At 38.8% G+C, this 18,302-nt stretch overlaps 1 protein-coding gene across 1 annotated transcript in view; it reads left to right on the top strand.

Annotated features, from left to right (window-relative positions):
- COL14A1 (collagen type XIV alpha 1 chain) overlaps positions 1-18,302 on the top strand; it is a 110,572-nt gene that overhangs the window by 14,210 nt on the left and 78,060 nt on the right. The window contains exons 6-7 of the mRNA XM_027884918.1: positions 17,351-17,506; positions 18,183-18,302. Coding sequence (XP_027740719.1) covers positions 17,351-17,506; positions 18,183-18,302 — 276 coding nt within the window. The remainder of the gene's footprint in view (positions 1-17,350; positions 17,507-18,182) is intronic.

Genomic DNA, 18,302 nt, shown 5'->3' with positions numbered 1-18,302 from the left:
CCGACATCACGTCTGGAGGAAAACTGAGTTGGAAGAAACTTAAGAAGGAAAAAGTGATTTGCTTTCTTAATGAGGGACAAGCGATAAAAGTTGAAGGAGGGAAAATTGGGCCTGTAATAGGAAAATGTTGATTAAATGCAGACAGAGGAAAGTGTCTGCCAGACTGTGGGAGAGGATTTATGCTTTTTCATGGCGTAGGGGCAAAAATACAATTGGCAAGAGGAGATTAGTTCTGCAGTCTCTCCCTTTTTAGGATTTTTGTTTACTTGTGAAGTCTTTAGCTCAGTCGCTTTCCTCCTCCATGCACAACTTTTTACTCATCTGAACTTCCGTTGTATCAGGGCAGTTTGTATCAGAGCAAAATACATCCCCATCCAACTCTTGTGAAAAGCTATTGCCTTACTATAGCAGGTTTTACTAGAAGACTGGGGTATAAATTTGAAACAATGACAAAACTTACAAACTTCTTGATCAGCAAACCTGACCAGAAAGAAAAAACATTGTTATTTTTTTTGAATTCTTGAATTTGCTTAGCCCTATTCCCAACACAGCTATATTTTATTGTAAAGTAATTGACCCTTTTCCTACAGTCTAGCTATTGCATATTTTTTCCCTTTATGCAGTATAATGATTATTCAAAGTGATGGAGATTCCAAGTGAATGACTTCAGTGGGAGTCGGGTGAGATTCCAAGCAAAAACACTGTGCAAAAATAACAGCATCAGCAAAAAATGTGTAGCTGGGGTAGAAGTGAACTCAGAACTGATACTCAGAGTAATGTTATCAAACCCTTCCTAGTTTAATATATAAAGATACGTCATATTGAAATCAGATCAAAGAAATAAGGAAGAGTGTGAAAGAAATGGATTAAATAAGTAAGTGCCAAATTTTATGGCAAAACCAAAATAACAACTTCATCCTCTGCAGATGTTTGACAGGAAATGATTTGAGTACGACTAAATAAATTCAGCTAGCAGTTAATTGGTTTCATAACAATTTAATGTATGGCTAAATTTGATGGATTTAATAGCAACCCTGATACATTCTGTGGCTGTGTTTTTATCCTCGGTCCAGTTGCTAAGACCATGAGAGTTAACAGCACAAAAGAAGTTATTAGAATCATAGAATCATTAAGGTTGAAAAAGACCTCAAGATCATTAAGTCCAGCCTTTGTTCTAATACCACAATGTCCACTAAACCATCTCACAAAGAGCCACGTCCACTTGTTTTTTGAATGCTTCCAGGGATGGTGACTGCACCACTTCCTGGGGAGCCTATTCCAGTGCTTAACCCCTCTTTTCTGAAGAATTTTTTTCATAATATCCAACCTGAACCTCCCCTAGTGCAACTTGAAGCCATTTCTCCTTGTCCTATAACTTGTCATGTGGGAGAAGAGGCTGACCCCTACCTCACGGCAACTTTCTTTCAGGTAGTTGTAAAGAGCAATAAGGTGTCCCCTCTGAGCCTCTTTTTCTCCGGGCTAAACAACCCTGGCTCCCTCAGTCACTCCTCATAGGACTGATATAATATCTTACCTGTAAACAAGAGCAATCTTTGTCCATAAAAAGAATTGAAAACAGCTGTTGTCCAGATTGCTACCATCAGTGGTTGTGGCTTCTGCTCTTGCCTTGAGTGAAAGAGTAGCAAAACCCTAATTTTTCACTTATTGTCAAATTTTGATGTAAGGCAGTATCTTCTGTGAGCATCTGCTCCACTTGTTACAGAAGGATGCTTATGTAAGAAGAAACTAGAGTGTCCTTGCAAGCCTTAGAGAGGCAAGTGTCATTCTCCTGCATATGGAGAATTATGTAACAAAATTCTCCAGCATGAGTATTAGGACAGATTTGGCATTTAGTTGGCCAGAAAATCTGGAATTGCTGTTTTGGGATGAAACTAATGAAACACAGCAATATACTTGTCAGTGTGTAAGAAAAAGCATGTGAGCTGTCAATAATACAACCTCCAGCTTGTGTATTATGGTAACTGATGTATCCTGCTGATTTTCCTGAAAGGCGCAAGAGGCACAAATCGTGTAAACTTGTTGTTTATGAATACTTAGCTAATGTTCTTTCTTCAGGGTCACACAATAAAGCCCAGAAATTTCTCTTTCGATTTCAAATGGAAAAAGATTTCACCATAACCCTTCTGTTCCTCGAAGCCAGCTCTTTGCTAAGAAATGCAAGATGGTTATCTGTGTTAATGATTCTTGATGTTTCCAAAGCATCTCACTCTTATTTTCATCTTTGCTTTGGAGGATTGATTATGCAATTTTCACCTGAAGCTCTACCATGCTGGGAGGCATGTATGCCTTCTCCTGAACTCCCAAATTTACCTCCTTCTTTAGTCCTTGAAGACAGAAGATTGTATTAGAGTTTTGCCTGTCTTTATGGGATGCTGTCAGCGCCTTGTATGGCTTGCTAGTAATTTTTCCAGCAGATTCAGTAACCTAGATTAAAATTTTCCACCTATTCTGTCCTACCCATTCAAGTGGTTTGAAAAGATGTACTCCTTTCCTGCTCCGAGTACTGTGCTCTTATCGCAAGCAAACCTCTGGTGTATATCCAGTAATGTCATGGTGCCAAATTAATTCAGCCCTAATGTCTAACATTTATCCATCAGATGCTCACTTTTTACTTGATTTCCAGAGATTTTCTGTAGTTCTTCTGTGCAACCACTTTCAAGTCTTAAACCTCCTTTCTGTATTTTTCAGAACCTGTCATTTTTCAGCTTAGTGATTTATTATCACTTCTAGGTACTCTCATATTAATAATGTCAGAAGCCTTCTCTCTTTCTCTCTGTTGAGAAAAAGCTCCCAGATGCAGCTTCTTTCAGCACGCACTGATATTTGAGTCCTTGTACCCTGGCACTTTGCCAGCTCCCTCATGTACAAAGCTCCTTTCTGTACAATGACAGGGGTTAATACATTCTGTGCCTTCTCAGATGTTTTACAGTTTCTCAGAGAGCTTCTTTGAGTGATTCTCTAATCAAATCCCTTTGGGGAGGGGAGAATCACAGTGTTTTGACTATATCCCGTGGCAAATATGTGACTGTATCTCTTTTCTGCAGGATATTTCTCCATGTATCTGAACTGGGTGTAGCTACCCATTTCAATAAAAACAACAAAACACTGAGGACCAGTTTTATCTTCGTGCTTGATTATTTGATTTTTGGGGGTTTTTAGTTGAGAGGTGTGGTGGCTTATCCTAGGCTAGCAGCCAAAAATCCCACCTAGCTGCTTGCTCACTCCTCTCCCCAGCAGGATTGGAGAGAAGAGAAGAACAGGAATGAAAAAGTTCATGGATTGAGATAAAGACAGGGAGACTGCTTACCAATTACCATGGTAGGCAAACAGAGTCAAGTGGAGGAAGATTTACTTAGTTTATTGCCAGTTAAAAAAAATTGCTAATGCGGGTAGTGGGAAACAACAGCTTTCCTCCCCATTTTCCCAGGCTCAGCTTGACCTCTTTGCAGACTCCTCTCCTCCTCCCTTGTTATCACTGCAAGTTATAGTCAGTCCAAGTCCCTTCAGAGAGAAAGCAAGTGTACAAAAGGGGAGTTTTGGGGTTATGAGCGGGATGTAGGGATTTCTCTCTGCCATTCCTTTTGTCTCAGAGCTTTCTTCTCCAACATATGTCATCCACAGGCTGCAGGGAATATCTGCTCTGCCATGGAGCACTCCTTCCTCTGACCTTGGGGTTCCATCTTTTGTTTCTCACTCCTTTTTTCCTCCCTTTCCTCCTCTTTTTGCCTGAAATTTTCTGTCTTTTCTTCAGTGTGTTTTTCCAGAGGTGCCACTGGCTGTCCACGGACACTTGGCCACTTCTCCAAAAAGGCCACCTCTGCAGCTTCCCTCCTGCCAAATCTGGCCACAAACACCCAATACCAGAGATGCTCTATTAGTGCTTTACTAGAGTAAAGCTTTTACACTGTCTTTAACCTATCCTGTTTGGAAATTCCCTTGTGCAAATCTGAAATCAAGATGATTTGAGACAGCCCAGAGCATGCATGGACCAGATTTCTCTTCTGAATCAGGTGTTGTCAGGATAAACCTTTAACAGGCTACAGACTATAAAAACAATGAGAAATAAGCTCCCATAAAAGATTGTGATTTATGTATCAGAGTGTTACAGTTACTTTCTCATTGTAAGGCACATGTAAGGTAGTCATACATTAAGTGTGACTTGTTAAGGAGCTCAGGGCTCTTCACTGCACAGCACAGAACATGGTGGTTCATTCAGTCTTCCCTACTGAAAATCATGTTTTATCCTTGGAGAAATGTCCATTAGGGGTAGGTGTGGGTTTTTTTCACTGATTCCTATAAAAATCGAATTATTTGTGGTTGAGTTAAAAAGCCTGGGACAACTGTAGCTTTTTTAATGCCTTAGATGAAGTCACCTTTATCGTGTGCCAGGAACCAAACTGGCAGAAAGAACATTACCCGAGCTTTCTGAGCCAGTGCAGAGCCAACTGGAAGATCTGAAAAAATGGGTATTGCCCCTCAGTTCCCTTCCTAAAAGGAATATAGAGAAAGGTCTAGGAGAAATCAATTGACAATACTAGATCTGAGTTTCTCATTGTGGAAGACTGAAACAGGCAGGTAGAAATTTAGGAAAGTGAATTTTTAGCTAATATTTTGGGCCATAAGAATAGAAAGGATAACTTGGCAATGAAAAAATTAGGCACTGGGTGAGTGGAAAACAGAGTGGGAATCATAGTGGGGCTTACAGATAGAAAAGCAGAGGCTCTGTATAATGAGCTATGTAATGCTCATTGGCTGCCACAAAGTATAACAGCAAGGTGCAGATGCCAGGTTACATAATCTGTATGTAGGTAATATGACCTGAACTAATGTTAAAAACAGTGAATAGTTGACTTCATGTGTCTTGATCGATATTCCTGCACTTGTATATTAATTTAAATATAAAATTTTTTTGAGGAAGAGGTAAAAATTACCTGTAAGAGTAAACAAATGTTTGCTTTGAAAGAATTTAATATTATTAGGGATCTTTAGTGAATTTAACACTACTAGTGGTACATTATCATTATTATTATTATTGTGCATATAGATATGCATATATATATACAAAAAAAAGTTATACATATTATGAAGAATGGCTGCTCTTTTGTCAGAGTTCCCTCTGACACATGGCGTTCCACTCTCCTCTTTGTTTTCTTCACTACTCAGTGCTGCACAGAGAAGAGATTTTGGTGATATTGTACTAAATGTCAAGTTTTTAGCACTTTCAGCACTTAGTATCATAAAGTGTCCTGGAAAGACACCTGAAACCATCTGTCATGTGATAGTGCTAAGCAGGAGTAAGTAACCTGCAGTTTATTTCAGGTGAGTATGATCTGCCAGTGCTCTGAATCTTGCAGAAACGATGTCTCTTCGGTGCTGGATCTTTTGTAGTTTTTCCTGGGATTGTAATTTTTAGCTTCCTAATCTATGTGTAGAAAATAGATGGAGTCCTCAGCTCCCTGCAAAAACTATGTAGACAGATCCAAAGTTATTTTGTTTTGCAGTGAGATAGTTTTTGATTTTTTTTGTCTTTCTAATACGTGGTTTCTGAGGTTTCAACTATAGTAACTCCTGCAGTGAAGGCTGAATCAGTCTTTGGATAGTGATAGAAATGAGAGGTGCAGTAAGTTTAAAAGATCCAATGATTTGCTTTCTTCTTCCAACACTCCTGTCACCTTTGATGCAAATAAACGTTGACATTTGCTTCATAACTGTTGAATGGAACTACTTAAGCAGAGTCGAAGAAATCCAGAGAGAGGTATATTAAGATACTATACAGGAGAAGACACTAATTATCTAATTTATTAACTTGTTTGTTTAGTTAATATCAGATGCTTCAGTAAGTGTTACTAGACAGTGTGAAATGAGTGCTATGAGGTATTTGACTAAGCTGCAGGAATGAATACCTTCTGAACTTCTGCTTCATTGGCAGTGTTTCATAGTTTAACTCACTTCATCCTGGCTAATGTAACTGCAAATGTTGGTTTTAGTCATGACATTTTTCTTTTTTTTTTTATTACTTGCTGAACTCCTTGGCTATGGAACTCATTAACTATGTCTTTACACAACCTATAATTTGACTTACTAGCAGTGTTTTCTTGAGCTTTCTGGAGGACACTTTAGCTCTTGATTACGAGCTGCAGAAAAAAGAAATCCTAACTATGCTGTGTGGGCATTTTTCCCCAGTGCCCATCTGTCCTTCCCAAACAGTCCTTTTCTTCTCAGCCCTTGCACATTCATCTGATTCTCCAATCAGAGGATAAAAGCAAAGTTTTTGGAAAGTACTTGGCTCTCCTGCTTTCAGTACTATTTCTTTTTTGTCTTGCACTGGGGGCCACTGAACCCTTTAGCCTAGTAGGAGTGTGCAGGGTTGTCCCATCCCCAACCAATAGCAAGACTAAGCACATGGTCCCAGTAGGTCTGGGGTGATGAAGCACAGGGCTTGGCCAAGCAAGTGCTACTAACCAGCCACTGGCCCCTTTATCTTCCTATTTTCCCATTTCTGTTCTTCCCCAAACTACCTTGATCCCTCCCTTTCAATGCTTTTGGTTCCTCCCCTAAATATCTCATAACAGATCTTGTTCAACCCTTGGATACTCGTTCCTGTACCCGTGTCTCGTTACCCCTTAAGCAGTGATCCCCAACAGTCTGAACCATGAACAGACCATGTTATGAAGTAAATTCAAGTTATCAAAATGTGAGTACAAGTTATAAAAATGAGTTGTGGATCTTGGAAGATACCAACCTGATGAGACTGTGTATTTACAGTTTAGTTTCTGGGTCTGTGCTGGATTCTCACAAGAGGCAAACACAGTTTTTGTTTGCCTTTTGTTTTCTTCTGTTCCAGTGCAGTGCAATATCATATTGAAGGGTTGCTTGAGCTGGATGCAAACACATTTAATTCGAAACTGAGAGCAGTGCAGCTCTGTTGTTCAGTACAGCACTCTCCCTGGTGAACATGCTAGCCTGCTCAGATAGCTAGCTCAAGATGTTCTACCTTATCCTGCATTACAAAGTGTAGACATAACCCTCACCAGTAGCCTTTAGCATCACGTTCTTGATGCTGCAGAATAGGAACAAATGCATTTCCTGCTTGGAGATATGTTAAGTTCTTTGAACATTGTGGAGCATTTCTCTATGATAGGTTTAATTTTTGGACATTTGTAGATTAAAGCCTGCATCAGAAATTATAATGAAGTTTAGAATTACTGATTGGATTTGTCTCAATGGTAGGCTACTGTCTACATTACCCTAAAAGATGTATATGCACGGTACTGAGGCTTGAATATTTCATCTTTGCAGGGTCTCTAGGGGGTATGTGGATGCACTGCCTTGTCACGTATGAAACAGGATGCACATTTGCTATCATAACTGCCTCTCAGCTGAGGGCTCTATATAGGCTGTCAGTTCAGGACTTTTTTTTCTTTTCAGTTTACTTTTCAGTTCTATGCTTACCATCTTGACAAATATTTTTCTAGTCTTTACCAAAAACCGGTCTGCCAGCACTGTGCGGCATGCAGTGACACGTGGTCCTTTGTGAGTAGCTTGAGTGTGTGGTGTATACCTGCCTGTTTTGGCATTTACTAATCAATTAAATGAAATATAAATATAGAAATGAATCTATCCTCTGTGCTTCTTTAGAGGGGGTGGCCTCAGATCCTCACACCTCCCTTGAGAAGACTGGGGAATGCTTGGACAATGCTGCAGCGTTCTTTGAACATTCTGGATCACCACAAGGCTTTGGCAAGCATTTATAATTATGCTTCTCTCACCATGCCCCTCTGATCACTCTGAAGCTGCTTAGCCCAGAAATAATTTTTTAGATCTAAATTTGCTTTCACTCTTTGGCTTTGAAGTCACTTTGCTTTGTTCTGCCCTATCTTAGCCCAAGCAGAGGATTCATGATGTCTTCTATCTCAGCTTTCACTAGTGAAAGCAGCACCTAACCACTTGATCTTAGGCAGTAGGACTGTAACTGAAATGCCTGCAGACAGTGGTTTCAGTGGTTTCACTGCTGGTCGGATCACCATTCTGATGTGTGCTAAAAGATCTCTGCGCTGGACTCCACGTAGAACCTGCCCAGCAATCCTGTCAGCAGGCGTGTTAAACCTCCATGTTAGAGCACGGGAGGTTTTTGACAGTGATTGTTTTTTAACTTGTGCCAAGTGTTGTGATGGCTTTCCCTTCTTCTGTGTGACTCCTCATGGACACCATCTTCTCTCTCAACTTCACGTGATGCAAATATCTGTTAAAAACAAGAGGTGAAGTTGTCATAGGTAGGTATTGTCAGAATGTACCCTTCCTTTGATATATGAATTTAGGATACTGCATACAAGCCATGCTGGTTTCTGTACTTATCAAAAGGTAGAATTTGATGAGAGGCATCCATTAATTTTACAAGCTAATTTATAAAACTGTGAGCTGCCATGCAGAACTTTGTATATTAGAAATTCCTTGTTAGTCACTGGAGGACTTACAGAAGGATTCTGTTCCAAGAAACTCTTGGGTAAACTCCCCTTTACTGTCCAGAAAGTTTTAGCTCATTGTGCTGTGGATGATCAATGCTTATTCCATGAATTAATCTTAAGAATTTCTCTGGAGGAAATGGCTTTTTTGTCCTCTGACTTGTGACTTGGATTTCATTCTGCAATGGCAATACTTCTGTGGACCTGGCCAGGGTAATTTGGAAGACTCCTTCATGCCTCCCACGACTAAAAAACCTGATGGGAAGTATCAGCACTGACATGGACAGAATTCTTACGCGCTTTTCCCTTGCTGACATTTGTTAGTTGCTTTGGAGAAAACCAAGCAAGCTACATTTCGAGATTGCAGCATTTACATCTGCCATCTGGCCAAACTAAAGAGCCCTTAGTTTATTTGCAAGTGTGTTGAAATAATCCGAATAAGAGAAAAATATACCTTTGAGAGAAAGCAAGCTTGAAAATGAAGACCTGAAAGTTGCTATGAAAGTTGGAATTGGGAAAGGGTTTACTTTGAGTTGTGCACTTTGATCCTGACAGAAGGAATCCCTGATTGAAGTGATGCCAGGGAAGCAAGAAGAACAGAGAGAGAGATTTGGAGCAAGGAGTTGATTTCAAGATAAGAAGGGTCTCCTATGTGTTTTGTAGCTGCCTTGTCTATTCTGAATATGTGTAAAATTAAGTTAAATTTTATTTATTTACCTTAGTCTAGTTTCAGAGTGAGTATTAAATTGGAAGTTGTTATGTATATGTCAGATGACAAACCCTTGCTTTTTTCCAAAAATAGAAAGCTTGACATTAGAAATGATGGCCAATTTCCATTGTTAATCAGGGATTCCTCTTACTTATCTCCTGGCTCTTCCTTTCTGTAGGAGGAACTGCTTTTCTTCTATCTGTCAGTATTTTAACGTCATATGAGTGGTTGTGGTTGTGTATTGCCTCTCATTAGTGTTCCAGACCAGGCAGAAGCTGGAGATTGGACAGATTGCCTTTCCTTTATACACAGTGTCCCTCCCTGTCCCCTGTCCCTTTTTAGGAAGTCTCCTTGAATGCATCTGCTTCATTGAAGAGTAAGCACAGTGTTGACATAGATATCTAGAGAATCTGTAGTTTGGAAAAAGAAAGCAACTTTACAGCTCTCTTTCTACTCTATGAGCAGAAAAAGAAACAGCCTGTCTGGGACCTAAATGCAAATTTGATTTTTGTCATAAAGTGATCCACCTCCTGATGCCAGAACTACTCAGGTTCACAATTGCTGAGCTAAAAGGTGCTTATCCTCAAGTTCATAACCCTTGAGTTATGTTTCTTCTCCTATCTCTGCACAGTAAATCCATATAATGCTTGGTAAATCTGAACCATTACTAAATGAAAACCTGTCTGGGCTCTTCTTTAATTTGGTAGCTTTTCCTAAGGTACTGACCGTTTTTTGTGCAATCTATTCGTAGTTGAAGTGGGAGACTGCTGTTCACATCCTTGAATGATGGATTAATAGAAGCTTGGGTGAATGAATGGCCTTTTGGTCTTCCATTATCTTCAGACTGCTTTTCATTTCTTCAAGTCATTAACTCTTGAGCATCTATCCAATCCACACTGTGCTGGCATGGCTGGATTCTGCTGGCAGCAAGCGATGTTCCCTTAAGTCAGATTCAGGGTCCATGTTGACATGTTTCATTATTGAAACACTTTCATAATTACCCTGCTGAGACATTCCTTAACAGTTCATCATCTGGCAGCATGAATTCTCATAATTGGAAGTCTTGCTCAGGACTGTGTATATTCTAGGCAGACATCTCAGTATATCATGAGTGATGCTTCTCTTTGATGTAAGACAGTACCTCTTTGAAACTGAAGCTACATAGTAACAAATTGAACCCCCAACCACTTTTTAAAATTTGTATGGCAACCTTGAAGGAAGAATGAAAAAAACTTTGAGGAGGTGGTGGCAGACAGATACTTTAATAAACAGAATCACAGAATAAGTCAAGGTGGTCACTTAGACATCTCTGCTAATTAAAGAATGGAAGAATTGCTACATTCAAGTGGGCATGAGTGGCATCCTGGGGTTTTGTGGATTGACACTTGATACCCCAAATTAGTGATGCTTCTAAAGATCACCATGTATTTGTATTTATGCAGGCATATACAGTGGTTACATTATGAAAATATTATTTCAAGAACTGCTTGAAGGTAATATAGGGCCTTGAATTTGGAAGTCTTCTGCACTGTAATTGTATTGCACCATCCTTTTTGTTTCTAGACACACTGGCCAGAACGTCCTATGTACCTAGAGCTGCAGTAATGAGCTGTAATTTAATAGTGCTGTAGCAGTTCGCTTCAACTAGTTTTTAATTGTGCTACTGACTCCTGTAAGTATGCAGCTTGTTCTCTTAGCGAACTCTTTTCCGTTACTTTACCTGTTGTGTTAAAAGCTCAGACACAGGCCAGCTTTTTGTCATGGTTTAGAGGATTTCTATGTACAACCTAATGTTGAGGATATCTGAGTACCAGTTTTGTCTGAAGTGCCCTGATTACCTGTCTTCTAGATAGCCAGAGAAAACTGTGTCAGGGATTTTATACTTCCCTAAAGCAAAGGGAGAAATAAGCCTTTTAAATCCTGGCATATTAGTTACATAGTAAGGGTGAATGACCATGTTAATAAAAAATTACACTTTTCCATCTTGAAAAGTAATGTAGACTTTAGGACAGCTGTTTCATTTAAAACATTCATGCACTCAGATGCAGAAGCGAGAGGAAAGAGAAGTAGAGAATGATCACTGTAATCTGTAGGAGAGTTTCTTAGGTTTCATTTACTTTACAGGAGGGTCACAGATCATCTTCAGTGTGAGCTGTGGATAAATGGACACGGCATCTTGCCATGTTGAACTTCGGTTTCGGGAAAGACCAGCAGTGTGCTTTGTTCTGTGCTGACACATTGCCCTTTGGAAGAGAAATTAAAACCAGTGTTTTAAACTCTCAGTTTAAGTGCAGAGGGATTTTAAAAGATGTTTTTCTATCTAGGTGCACAGGCCAAGAGTGTTTAGTGTTGCTGTTTGGTAAGCTGCTGCAGACATCAGGTGATTCAGTGCTATCAATCAACAGTGGTCTGCAAGAAAAGATCAGCACTTTCTTTCATAGTTACCTTTTATATTTATTTTGTCTCTCAAGCAAATTAAAAAGTTCAGATTTAGGAAGAAAGTCCTGAAAGTTTTTCTAAACCAGTGATTACTTCAGAAGTACAGCTGTTATTGAGTGTGCATGTAAATGTGCATAGAAAATGGCTGTATGCTTTCTTCTCTCACCCTTGAGAATTATCACCAGTATATGTAGGTAATTAATGTGTTGTCAGCTACTGCTTTAATTGGTTTTTTGGCTTTAAATTCAGAAGGTACGCTTTAAATAGTATTTAGTTACTGCTGTGTATTTTCTGAAAGAAGCAAAATTATTGAACTACAGTCAAATGTGACATGATTAGATACAACAGATTCGGTGAGTCTTAATATTCCAACTCCTCCAAATAACAAATTTGTAGGCATACCAGTTGGCCTATATTGGTTTCCTGGAACAGAATAAGTTCCATGGGAAAGGGCTGGCTGCTTAATGTATTTTTTTTTTCCTAGGGAGCATGGACAAACTTCTAACCTTGTTGGGCTGCTCTTTCAGCCTAATGATGTTCCAGCATTTGAGTCCTTCAAATTCAAGCTATGGTTGGATCTAGTTCAAAGAACAGCAGTTACATTGTATGGAACTGTCTGGTCCATGACCTAACATATGGGATGTGTTAAACTGAGGTCCAAGTGCAATGATGATATCACCAGCACACTGCAGTAATATCAATGTCAGGAGTGTGGACTAGTGAGTTACTGAATTTTGGAGCTGAACACTGCCTCACGTCCCTCTATTTTTTTTAACCCTTTTTCCAAAAAAGAAGTGGCATTTTGCTGAAGTAGATTTATGTTGCCCTTGTCCTCAGTGGTGCTTCTGCTCAGCTGTGGCGCTGTCAGTCATTGGGGAGGACTGGTTGTTCTCTGGTATTCATGCTTTATTCACAAGGTATTTTTCACTTGCTTCTGTCAACAAGCTTCTTGCTTTTGTGCTTTGTTATGCCATGAACGAGTCTTCTATTCATACTGTATTATTATTGACCTCTACTTGAACTTTCTTCCTCTCGTCCACATATATTATTTGACTTTTCCACTGTGACAGGGAGTAAGAAAGGAAACGACATATTGCAGACTCAGAAAGAATTATAGTCTTAACTTCTTCTAGCAGAAGTGTGTGTTTTGGCTCTTGAAAATGAGAACAGAGTTTCATACCAAGGGGAGGCAAAATATCAAATGTGTTCCTGCAAAACGTATCATGACTGAATGCAAATTGAACTGGTTTGTCTGAGGCACTGAGTCCTCCCATGTAGCAGCGCCTGTATTTGCTGCTTCTCCCTTTGACTTCCAAGGAACTTTGAAAGAGTAGTTGTATTAACTCCAAGGGTCAAAGAGCCACTACTCTAGTTTAAAAATCATAGCTTTGTATTTCTGTCTAAGTAAGGCTTGCAGGTTTTTTTGGTCAAACTTTAGCTTTTTACCATTGCTCACTTGCTCACTGAACACGTGTGTGAAGGAACAGCCACGGGTGGAAAATGCAGCCACGGAGAGGTGGTCAGTGTTTCCTGAAGCCTGCAGACCCTGCTGTGCTCTGAGCAGCCCCTGCCCTGCCAGAGCCCCTCCCAAGCCTCACTGCACTCCATTCCCTTCAATAGGATGTCTCAAGGGTCACGTTTTGCAGGCTCCAGTAACTCTCCCGCTCTATCCTAGGAAATTCTAGCTGGATCTTTTTTTCAGCATTGCCATCATTGGCTGAGAGTGAAGCCAAATTTTGACATGGTGTTGATAGTGCTGTAGCACTTGCATATTGGAAGTGCAAGCACAAACATCACCTTTAGTGCCTGGAACTTGAGGAATCAAAAGCAAGAACCTTAATTTGGTAGATGCAAAGCTCCTTTAATGCTGGCTATTCTTTGAAAGATTTCCCTGAAAAAAGGGAACAAAAATTCTTGAGGATTATATGATTTTTGGCAATACTGAAGTAGATTTTGTGCCGATACCTTGCCATAAAACATTGCTGGTAGCCTTTAGTTGTATGCTGGTGCCTTTGAAGGTGAAATTTTGAACCTATTCCTTCATCTGTGACAAGCAGAAAGGAGTAGACCAAGTCCCTGCCTCCGCAGTTAGCTTCCTGGCAGAGTGGCAAGTTCCTTCTGCCAAATAATGCTAGGAAGACTGTATATTTGTTATAGAAAGTCCATTAATTTACTTTCTCCCCATAAAAACTCTCCACCAAGTGTAGGTGGGTGCACTGAAGGCAGCTGCTGTTGTAAAATATTTAAGCTCTTATTCTAACTTTGTGATATGTGCAATTCTGTTATTTTTGCTTACCTAAAAACCACAGGCTCTATTGTTGTTTGTTGTGGAGTGCAGCACTTGAAATATAGTAATGCTTTCTAAATAACATTAGGGAGCACTATGCAAAATTGGGTAATACCTGGTCTCTTCTCTACTGTCCTGCTCTTGAAAGTGGTGAGTATTGTACAATTCAGAGGCAAGTGGGACCTTCTTTCTCACTGCTCATTTCTTGGTGACTGAGTAAAAGCATAAGCTGATCACGCTATTGAAACTTTTAGTGGACTAAAACACTGACTGTTGAAAGCTTTATTGTATGGAATGCTCTCCTGTCATCCTCCTTTAAGAAGGATTGTTGGGAAAATTGCCTGTTAAAGTTATGTGTAGATAGTTGAAATGTTCAAAATTCTCCTCAAACTCTCCAGGAATTCATGACTATGTATGGTTATATGGAGAGATTATTGAAAAAGACATTTGCAAGAACTGGTGATGGAAACTGGCTAATCCCAGTGGGGTGCACAAATCATTTGCTACACAGTGTCTTTTAGACTAACTTTATAAACTAGAATGTCATGGTGTTTGAATTCCTATCAGGTTGTAAAGATTTCTATCAGTGTGTTATTCTGTTTAATATCTCACTGTTGTTTATTCCATTTTAGGGAACTTTCTACAATTCTTTTAAGTACAACAAGGAGAAAACATAAGCAAATAGTTGGTGTACAGAAGTAACAAAACCTAAATGTTTTATGCAGAAAAGATTCAACAAGTATCTTCCACCTACGAAGAATGAATCAAATTTTCACACTGTGACCTTGCAGTACAATCTTGGATCAAACCACACGTTTCTTTAACAAAAAAATAATTGCATTATACTATTTGCTCTGATCTGATGATGTGGAAATAAAATATTGAAAGGAATGTCGTTATTGTTTTCTTTATTCTTTGGATTTTGCCTAGCTGAATGGATTTAGAAAAAACAATAAAAACCTTTATTCACAAAGCCATCACTACAGGATTAAAGAAGCCTTATAGGCAAAACCTGTTGATATGAAATGATTAAGACCCGGAGTAATAACTGGGTTTCATACCCAGCATATGATTTTAGAAGTAGAGAAGGAAAATGCAGCCACACAAATCCTGTTATTCTCACTGGACTATGTGATTAAACTGCTGGGATAATACTGAAAAGGTACATCTGTGCTGTAGTACAGCTGCTTGGATGTGAATCAGGAGTCCAGTGCTTTCATTCTTCCTGGTGTTGAGCAACCTTTTACTTTGCCAGCAGTTCTTTTGAAGCTGGTGATGCTCATCATGGCCAGTGGGAGAATGGCACAACTGAACCACATATTCATGTACTGCGAGTAATGCAGACTGATTAACAGGAAGTTTATTTGGCAAAGATATTTAAAACATTAATTTTGCAGTGACCAGTAGATTCCTGTTAAATCAAAAAAAACCAGATTCCAGTCCCACTGAAATCAAGGGAAGTTTTCCCATTGATTTCAGTGACATAAAGATTTGGACCTCCACTGGATTTATCTTCCAATTTAAGATCATTTTTCTGATGATTACTAAATGTTCCCCAGTGTTGATACATTAAAATGTGTTGCCAATTCAAATAGTGTTGTCTTGTACTGTAAAAACTAAAATAAAATATTTGTTTTGGCATCTTTTTAAGTGGAATTTTTGTCATGTGTTTAGAACTTATTCTGCACTGCTAGCTGCACGTAGGAAATGTTCCCTGTTCTTCTAAAAACATTTGTAGTACATGTTTAAGACATTAACTGTAACTTTATGGACTGGATTTAATGCTCAGTGGATTTGCACTACAGTTTGGGTCTAACTGTTAATTATTACCAATTGTAGACCTTCTGCACATCAGATTGCTTTTGCTTGTGAGACTGTCATTTTGTATTTAATGAAAAGATTGTCATTAATAATATGGTGCCAGAATTTTCAGTTGCTAGCCATGTGGTTTATTCCCTCTGTAACAGGAGAGCTTCTTGTGAGCTGATGCAAGCACCTCTTGGATTATTTTTTACTGAATTACTTCTTTTATTTGCTGAATATCTCTGCTCAAGATCATTTCTAGCAGTGTACTTGGTGATTCCTGTTAGTACCATGTTAAGTGTTGGTATTCTTTGTGATCTAATTTATGAAGTGGATCCTGACAAAAATGATGATCAAAGTTGGGCTGCAGCTACTGCATTAATCTGTATTTGTTTTTTACTGTATTCAGGACCATGATACATGACCCTAAATGGTTCATGATGACCTTTTCTACTAACCTGCTTTGCTTTGGCTTTCCTACTTCCATCCTTATTCTATAGTCAGTCTGTTGGGGAGTTTGCTATATCTGTACTTCAAATATAAGCTCTTGTTTGTTATACCTGTGTAACATCATTCCTTTGCTTTCCTTCCCTATGATGTGAGTCACTTTTTCAGCAACTTTACTTTTACAGTCACATAAACACTTCTGTTGAATATGACAATCATGTCTGAGATTGTGGAAACCTTTTCTGTTCTCTTACTTCTCTTCCTGTCATTTTCTCAAACTGACACTTCTGTTTAGGTTTCTCAGTTGTTTTATCGTGCAATTTGTGTCTAATCTCTACTTCCATTTCCTCTGATTTCCCTATTGATTTGCTAAACCTTAGAGACCATTAACATGCACCTCTGCTAATTCTCATCAAATCTTTTCTGTTGTGATTTTTTAAAATGCTCTTGTATTTTTGTGTTTTACATTTATCTGTAAGGCTAAAGCTTCACGTGGTGCTCATTCTCCTAGAGACTGTGAATTTGAATCTGAGGTCTTTGCATTTTACCTTTGCTGTATTGAGTGCCTCCTACTTAGGTGTAATACAGCAGATTCAACCGACCTCCAGTTTTGCTCTAGACTCCCAGGAGTGAGATTCACTTCTAACTTTACAAGTCTACAGTGGCAGGTGATGGTTTTCTACAGAGCTGCTGAGATGTATAGAAACACCTGGTTTTCCGTGTTGACTGTAAAAGGGGCCTTGATAACTGTTTTGGATGTCTGCATCTCTAGGTAGTTCTCTCTGCATTTTCTGTGCTTAGGGTTATGTCATGAACTGTGTACTGGGACTGAAATTGTATATGTACACTGGGAATGACAATGAACTGCTGGATTGGTTGTGTTCTATTGCAGTTAATTTTTTTCTTTCTCAAGTATTTTATTTTTAGAAGGAAGATTTATTTTCATGGGTCTCCCAACAGTAATTTTGAACACCTTAATGAAAGAATGGAAGTAGATAATGGCCAGACTATTCCATTACTGAATATAGAACAAACACATTTAGTAATTTTGCTTATTTCTCACTTGTACCATGGAAAAAAGCTTTAATTATTAAGCTTAGTGGGAGGAAGAAGGCATTTATTTATTGAGTTGTGATTTTATTGTTGAATTAATAATATTGTTTTAATTTTAATGATTTACAGGAAGCCTGTTTACCTGTAAAACTCCAGCAATTGCAGATATTGTGATACTTGTAGATGGTTCTTGGAGTATTGGCAGATTCAATTTCAGGCTTGTTCGACTGTTCCTGGAAAACCTGGTTTCTGCTTTCAATGTGGGATCTGAGAAAACAAGAGTAGGTAAGGTGCTATAGTTTTTCCCTAATACTTCTTAGCAATGTAAAAATATTATCATTTCAGGATAGTTAACAAATTAATGCTACTTTATTTTGTGAGATTCATCCTCATCTGGAACTAGCACTTCTATCGTAAGTTGATATGCTGCTGGAATGTTTGTGTTCCTCACAGTTTACTGTGATCCTCAACTTAGGTAAATGCCAATGCAATGTCAGTGGAAAAATAAAAACAGTGGAAGCAGTCTTACTGACTTCAGTCAGCATTAACCCAAATCCTTGCAGTTTAATTTTCAGAGGCAGAATGTGCCAGTGGATGGCTTTTCTTTTGATTTAAACTGGCTCAAATGTTATACTTGTGATCCGCTACTGTTCAAAAGTGTATAAAGTAAAACTGGTTTTTTTACAAAAAAAAAATAGTCTTGAACTGTTAAAAAACTCTGAACAAGTTGTGTGCTTGTTTGCTTCTCATTTACTTATTACTCGAGCAAAAGGCTTTGAAAATTAACTGAGGAGTTTTCACCCAGAACATACTCATATTGTTGTCAACCACTGAAGTTTTTCCACTATAGTACCAGAGCTACTTACAGTAAGGTATTGGTAATCAAGTAGATAAAGTGTAGATACTTCAAAAAACCCCTACTCTGTTGTCCAGTGGATTACCTTAATTTCTGGTTCTTTAGGTCTTGCACAGTACAGTGGTGATCCCCGAATTGAATGGCATTTGAATGCCTATGGCACAAAGGATGCTGTTTTGGATGCAGTCCGTAATCTCCCATATAAGGGAGGGAATACATTAACAG

The sequence above is a fragment of the Empidonax traillii genome, unplaced genomic scaffold, assembly GCF_003031625.1.
Source record: "Empidonax traillii isolate 1590-97213 ecotype Southwest subspecies unplaced genomic scaffold, ASM303162v1 scaffold157:size2224338, whole genome shotgun sequence".
In the NCBI taxonomy this organism is placed as follows: domain Eukaryota; kingdom Metazoa; phylum Chordata; class Aves; order Passeriformes; family Tyrannidae; genus Empidonax; species Empidonax traillii.
The sequence above is the reverse complement of the archived record's forward strand: the minus strand, read 5'-3'. Positions and strand labels throughout refer to the sequence as shown.